General features: G+C 48.4%; 2 protein-coding genes across 2 annotated transcripts in view; one reads left to right on the forward strand and one right to left on the reverse strand.

Moving 5' to 3' along the window:
* SLC15A4 (solute carrier family 15 member 4) overlaps window positions 1–71 on the reverse strand; it is a 28,185-nt gene extending 28,114 nt beyond the window's left edge. The window contains exon 1 of the mRNA XM_007455446.1: window positions 18–71. Within this exon, the coding sequence (XP_007455508.1) occupies window positions 18–71 (54 nt within the window). The remainder of the gene's footprint in view (window positions 1–17) is intronic.
* GLT1D1 (glycosyltransferase 1 domain containing 1) overlaps window positions 70–7,642 on the forward strand; it is a 106,984-nt gene continuing 99,411 nt past the window's right edge. Inside the window, exons 1-2 of the mRNA XM_007455456.1 lie at window positions 70–310; window positions 753–777. Coding sequence (XP_007455518.1) covers window positions 70–310; window positions 753–777 — 266 coding nt within the window. The remainder of the gene's footprint in view (window positions 311–752; window positions 778–7,642) is intronic.

A 7,642-nucleotide genomic window follows, 5' to 3' on the forward strand; every position in this document is an offset into this window, starting at 1 on the left:
GCGCGCCGGCCCTCGACCGCCGCCCGCCGCGCGCCCAGCAGCGGCGTCCGCTCGTCGCCTGCGCCCGCCATGCGCCCCACCGCTCACCGGCCGCCCGACCGCCCCGCCAGCAGCTCCACTGCGTTGTGCTCAGCCCGGCTCTGCCGCCGCCGCCGCCCTTCTCGCGATACTGGGCTCGCCGGCCTTCTCGGCCCGCCCCGCGAGCGTCCCTATTGGGCGAGCCCGCCGTGTCTCTCGCCGGGACTTCCGGTTCCGCCCCGGAAGCTTGCCCGGGCGGGAGACCTGCTTCTGATAGCCGTGGTGCGGCAGGGTAGGAGTGTGACCACAGAGGGGTTTTTAAAAGTGAAATGAGAGGCAGGCCCTCCGAGGTTCCGAACCCAGACTTCTTACGGAGGCTTCAGCCTCTGCCTGCCCTCCAGGCTAGTTTGCTCAGGCTGGCCCCTGCTCCCGCGCCCGGCCTCCTGCCTCCCTGCCCTAGGACCAGGTTTCTCTGTGCTCTGTTGACATTGGGAGCAGAGAGTTCTTTGTGGCGTGCGTTCTGTGCATTCTAGGATGGGTAACGGCATCCCTGGCCTCTCCTGCACTAGATGGCCGTGCCACCCCGCTCCCCAGTTTTGACAATCAAATCTGTCTCCAGACGTTCCCAAATGACCCGCGGTGGAGCAAAGTCGCCTGCACTGAGAACCACCGCCTGAGAACAAGCTCAGAGCCTTGTTTCCTTGTCGCATGACTGGCCTCCTGTGTTCCTTCAGCCCTCAACTGGAGTGCTGACTCCTTGTAAGCATTTCTTGACCAGCCCATCTAAAGTGGATCCCACGCCCATCCCCTGACCCTGTTTTAGTTTCCCCCATGGTAACTGCCACGTTTTTTTGTTTATTCCTTTGTCCCCAGCTTGTATGTGGTCCCCACAATGATGACTCCGTGGTGGCAGGGTTCTTGTGTCTCTTGTGCCTCACCATGCCCTCCAGCACCTACACCAGTGTGGGACATTACACCGGAGTGGAGCGGAAGACTGTTCTCCAGAAACGGCCTCCAGCATGGCTTCAGAAATTGGGACCCAGAGCTGCCATAATTCAGTTCATCTGAGACCATTTCTTCTTCTAACTCCAGCTAAAACCAGGATGGAGCAATTACCTAGGAAGTGGGCTTGCTGGTAGGTCATCTGGGTAAGTAGTCCTTCCTAAAAGGCTTAGAAGTAGCAGGCATTAACTTTTTTATTTTTCAAAATGTCTGACATCTTGACTGTTGCCTAGCAAGGTGCTGGCATGCAGTGGGCAGTAGATACATGTTTAATGAGACAATAATCGGATGCCAGAATAGGACTTGTCCCACCCTTTCCATCAGTGCTAATCATCTTCAGCTGTCAGCTCAAATGTCACTTTCCTGATCTTCCCAGATTAGAACAGATCCCCCTTTTATATGTCATTAGAGCACAGTGTACGTTTTTCTTACATCGCACCCATTATAATTTATAATTATTTATTTTGTGAAGCTGTTTAGTAGCTGTCTTCAAAGCTAGGAGGGATGAGATTTTGTTTGTTTTGTCCGCTACTATATTCCTAGAATCTAGGACAGCACTCGCCAGTGATAGATATGTGTGGAATTAACTGAATAAATGAATGACTGAATATTTGTTGAATTGTAAATGGTGCCGGAAGAATGTCTTATGTTCACCTAATTTTTTTTGACACTCTCGTGATGTTCTGCAGCATGTATTACTATCCTAATTTCGCTAGTGGAAAAAGCAAAGCCCTCAAGATTCCGGTCTAGGATCACACATCTCGTAGACATTAGAATTCAGACTTGAGTTAAAAGGCTCAAAACGAATTCCTAGTCCAGTGCTTCTTGTACACCCCAGCTGGTACATACGTCAAAAACTATGAGTTTCTGTTTTAAGACTGACGGCATGATACGCTCAGGCAAAGAGCAGAATAACATTAAACGTGGAATGAAAATAAAGCCATTTAGCTTGAATCATGTGGTGACTTAGTGGTGACGCTCTGCCCAAAACAGATGTGCCGTTTTGGATGACAGCAAGCTAACCCAGTTAGGTTGTCTTGTTTAAGAAGGATAAAGCCAGGTGAAAGGGGGGTGGGAGGTGGAAGGCGGCAGTTACAGAGCTTAGGATGTGCACCCAGGACTAGTGAGCACTTGTTGCTGGTCCGTGGGAGGTCTGCTATGCACCCCAATCTGGGTACCCAGAGGCTGCAAAACAAATCCAGCGAGCAGAAATGTTTTCATTTGGTTGTGATGTTTAAAAGAAGCGAACCAAGACCATATAATTCAAGATTCCATTTCTGTGAAATGTCCAGAGTAGGCAACTCTATAGGGACAGAACGCAGACTGGTGTGTGATTGCCAGTGCTGGGGGGAAGGGAATATTGGGGAGTGACCACTAAAAGGTGTGGCGTTTCTTTTTGTAGTAATGTAATGTTCTGAAATCTTGGTGATAGTTGCACAACTCTGTGAATATACTAAAAACCATTGAATTGTACACTTGAAATGGATGAACTGTGTGGTATGTGAATTACATTTCAATAATGCTGTTACCAAAAAAAAAAAAAAGTGAGCCAACAGTTAAAAATTGGGAGGTTTTGGGCTTCCCTGGTGGCGCAGTGGTTGAGAGTCCGCCTGCCGATGCGGGGGACACGGGTTCGTGCCCCGGTCCGGGAAGATCCCATGTGCCGCGGAGCAGCTGGGCCTGTGAGCCATGGCCGCTGAGCCTGCGTGTCCGGAGCCTGTGCTCCGCAACGGGAGAGGCCACAACAGTGAGAGGCCCACGTACAGCAAAAAAAAAAAAAAAAAAAAAAAAAAAAGGGAGGTTTCACATATAAATTTGGATGCACTGCTGCCCTTGAAAAAACAGACGGGAGCCTTGGCAACACTGGGGCGCGTGGCTGCCTGTGACACTAGTGACCACCTCCCGCCCCTGCTTGAACCACGCCTCTGGTATTTGCGCCTTTACGCATTCTTTGCAGGTCACAGTGCCAAAGGGCTGAGACTGTGACCTGCTTTGGTGAAGAGACTGTGGCAGAAGCGTCCCTGAGCCAGGTCTGAGCGTAAACCTTAAGAATTTCTTCTGTGCCTTGGGAGCCCTGAAACAGCTACCTTGCTGGAGAGACCATCTGTGCCTTGGGGGCCCTGAACCAGCTACCTTGCTGGAGAGACCATCTGTGCCTTGGGGGCCCTGAACCAGCTACCTTGCTGGAGAGACCACGTGTTGGGGGAGATCCTGCCGCTACATGGAGAAGGGGTCCCGATGCCTCAGCCTCCCAGCCCACCTTCCCGATGAAGGAAGACACACAAGTAACCACCAGCAAGACCAACAGGACAAACTTCCCACCTGAGCCTCCACCCAGCTCGCAGAGTTAACAGATGCAGGTGAACAAATAATTGTCATGTTAAGCTGCTAAGTTCTGGGGAGGTTAGTTAGGCAGCATCAGGTAATGAAAACATGCCTGCCTTCCCCCAGAGCCATGATCTGCTGACACCAGGTAGCCGCCCCTACCTTTAGACGGGGCACCAACTGTCTGGCTTACACAGATCCTCCCAACTCTCTGTTGTCTTATTTTTCTCCCAGTAGAGAAATTATTCCCCATATCTGCACTGTCCACTGCCCAACTTAAATTCGTTCAAATTTCATACAGTGAAATACTTTGTTTCTCAAATCATACCAGCCACATTTCAAGTGCTCAGTGGACCCAGGTGACCAGTGGCTGCCATATCGGACAGCACAGTACTGATCACTCCACCGCTACAAACTTCTGCTGGACAGCCCTGCTCTATATTAATGTGCAGTGGGCCCGATTGGCTACTTGTCACCAACATCCACACCCTCTTTCTCCCTGCTCCCCACCAGCTACCCATAGAGCTCAGAAGAAACTAGCTTCATCTTTGAATCTGGATCTGACTAGTCAACACCAGTGCTAAGTCTCTAACGCGTCTTCACAGTGTTCAGAAACCCGGACTCTAGCCATTCTGAATGTGAATTTCCCCTGGGGCCCAGGAGAAGACAAGTGACATAGATGGGCCCAGTCAGCCTGAAGGAAAGGACTCCAGTGACTGCAAGAGAGATACACCCTTCCAGACCAGGCATGAATTAGGACGCCCATAGCCCTAGTTGCTGGGGCGGGGGGCAGCTATTTCACAATCATGTGATAAACCAGTGTAGGATGAAGCCAGCTGTGTGGATAGCACAGTAAAGAATCAGAGGGCTTCCCTGGTGGCGCAGCGGTTGAGAGTCCGCCTGCTGATGAAGGGGACGCGGGTTCATGCCCCGGTCCAGGAAGATCCCACATGCCGCGGAGCAGCTGGGCCCGTGAGCCATGGCCGCTGAGCCTGCGTGTCTGGAGCCTCTGCTCCACAGCGGGAGAGGCCACAAGAGGCCACAACGGGGAGAGGCCTGCATACCCCAAAAAAAAAAAAAAAAAAAAAAGAATCAGAGAGATGTCACATAACAAAAGATAGTAAATTTGACATTGTTTAAGCCACCGTGTTGGATTTTCTGTTATGTGTAGCCCCAAACCACCTATTGTGATTCGATCAAAAAGTGGGAAAATAAAAAATATAAGGGGAGGGCAGCCTGATATTTCTCCCTACACACACAGCCCAATTCACTCTTAGAGTTTTCTCTCAGAAAACTGCTCGCAGGCTCTAGAGACCAGGCTTCAGTAGTTGTGGCATGTGGGCTCAGTAGTTGTGGCTTGCGGGCTCTAGAGCACAGGCTCAGTAGTTGCGGCTCGTGGGCTCAGTAGTTGTGGCTCGTGGGCTCTAGAGCACAGGCTCAGTAGTTGTGGCACTCGGGCTCAGTAATTGTGGCTCACGGGCTCTAGAGAGCAGGCTCAGTAGTTGTGGCTCATTGGCTTACTTGCTCCGCAGCATGTGGGATCTTCCCAGACCAGGGCTCAAACCCATGTCCCCTGCATTGGCAGGCGGATTCGTAACCACGGCACCACCAGGGAAGCCCTCTTAGAGTTTTCTGCCTGATCAGTGAGCTTGCAGCCTGTGTACTAAGCCCCAAGAATTGAATACCTAAAGAACTGATAGTTGATGTACGTTGAGTGTCACCACTTTGTTGGGTATACTTGTGATACACCCCCTGTTCCTGAAAGTAGTTGTGTGAGTCTCTCCCATGCACCTAAAATAATCAAGTAAATAAAAGACCTAACTCACACAGCAGGTGTCCAGGGATAGGTAACACCGTCTTATCAAGTTTTACGGGCAGCCTCTTTGCCTCCAGGGCCCTCTGGGAGGACCTTACCGCAGGTATGCTTGTGGTGTGGACTAGAATTGGAAATGCGCTGTTTGCTCAAAACCCAGGGCCCTTCCTTCTCCGCCGTCACCCTGTCCCCTATGCCTTTCTCAGAGCAGAACTCAGAGAAGATGCTCTCTGATGGGAGGTATTCAGAAACCACCCAAGGTTGAGGACATTTCAGGGGCTGCCCAATTTCTCTGACTTTTTTCATGATATTTCTGCTTCTCATTTCACATCCGCATGGCTCAGCCCTTGCGACCAGACAGTGGCATGTGCCTACTCACAGTTTCAGCTTCCTCAAAACGCTAGCTTACAGATAGTCATCTTGGACTTTCTCCACCTCCACGCATCACTCGCTCGATCCACAAACGGCTGAACACCTTCCCCACACGTCGTGATGGCTCATTGTCAGTGCTCACAGCCAGTGCTTCTGCTTTTCTGTGTCCCAGTTCCCTGCAGAGGAACTTAAGCCCAGCTCACCTTTGTGCATCAGGCCATGGCATAGGTCATTAGCTAAAGTCGCAGGCCATGTCATCGGTCTTTCGACTCTCAGGTATGGAAAGCTGTCAGAAATTCTATTTATCGCAGGGAGTCCCTATTGCAATAGTTCTATCTGGCTAGGGATAATCTAGGTAGAAGCAGAAAATAGAAGGACTAAAAACAGAGCCAACCAATGGAATGGAGTCAAGTCTTGTTTTCTGGAGCCCAAACCAAAGCCATACCAACCTGCCTTTGTGAGAATGAATTCAGCTTTCAGGATGACCTGTGTTTTATTTTTATGGAAGATGTGAGAGCATGTGACCAGGAAGATGGGTTTTGATTTGACTTTTTTGAAGCACTCGCTTTATTTGACCTTTGGAGTAGCAACCTCTGCTTCTTGGGTTCTTTCCCTCCTGGGTTTTAAAGACCTACAAGACATCTGCTAAAGTTGGGCATCCACAAATAAGAAGAGGTAGGTATAAGAGGGAGAGAGTTGAGTGAAAGAAAGTGAACTTCTGTTTCCTCCTATTTGAAGTACAAGATGTGAACAAATGTGGGGCCACACCTAACTATTACCACTAAAAAAATCCTTATAAATATCTTAATTTATGTTGCAATCATAAAATAGGTAATTGGTACTTATAAGTGTATTTATTTTGAAAATTAGGCCTTACAGGAAAGATCAATGGAGATGAATCCAAAGGATAAAAAGTGAAGCACATACATAAAATAATTCACCATGTGATAATTAAAGGCATTTCCAAATCCATGGGGAAAAGAATGGATTATTCAATAAATTCTGTTTGGAAGAAAGTAAATGTGGGGAAAATTGGCTTCATGTATTGTACTGACATAAATTTCAGACGGATAAAATATGATCATGGACAAATCGAAAAGATAAAAGCGTTAAGAGAGAACTGGGCAAATATGAAACCTCAGGAGGGGAAACGCTTTTCTAAGTCTAACACTAAAGCCATAAAGGGAAAGTTAATTGATTTGACTCCATGAAGATATAAAACATCTGTAAAAAAGAAAAGAACCATTGCCGTTAACGGCCAAAAAACTGAAAAAAAAAATTGAAATACATATGACAAAGTTGCTGTCCTATTTTATAGAGTTCTTTGGAATCTTATGAAATGTATTGGATAAGCATCCAGTAAATAAAATTGGCAAAGTGAATGTCCAGGCATTATGGGGAAGAGCTGTCCCTTGGGCCTAGTCAGCATCTATTCTTCCTCTGGTAAGAGAACCTGGATTTTCTAAGGAAATCAGTGCTCCCTCTGGTTCAGGTAGGACTGCCTGGTCCCCTAGGCTAGGAATGGTCATGTGACCTAAGCCCATCCAATCAGCAGTAGTCCATCTATTGCACTACAGCGGCTGGTTCAAAGATGGACATGCGACCCAAATTGGTTTAATCAGAGCTAACCCCATGACTTATTCTGGAGTAACCAGGAAAAAACATTCCTCTTCCTGCTAGATTTGGAATTATAAAGATATAAGCCTGGAGTTGCTGGGGACCATCTTGTGAAACCCAAGGATTAAGCAACCCAGGAGGAGGTTGAAATGAAGCGAGAAAGCCCTTGTTTCAAAATGACATTTTCCAGGTCTTGGTTCTGACCCTGTCTTAAAGTAGCTTCCCCCGCCACCCCAGACATTTCAACTGTGGGCCCATAAATTCTCATTTTGATTAAGCAAGAGTGACTTTCTGTCATCTGCAATTGAAAAAGCCCCAACTAATACAAGCAATACATACATATGCCTGCACAGAGAGAGAAAAGAAAAAATACAGTGCCCTTCAGGAAAAAAAATCAAATTTCACCGATGATTAAAAATGCACAAAGAGGGATGCCTTGGGCTTCCCTGGTGGCGCAGTGCTTGAGAGTCCGCCTGCCGATGCAGGAGACGCGGG

This window comes from Lipotes vexillifer, unplaced genomic scaffold (genome assembly GCF_000442215.2).
Source record: "Lipotes vexillifer unplaced genomic scaffold, Lipotes_vexillifer_v1.1 scaffold671, whole genome shotgun sequence".
NCBI lineage: Eukaryota > Metazoa > Chordata > Mammalia > Artiodactyla > Lipotidae > Lipotes > Lipotes vexillifer.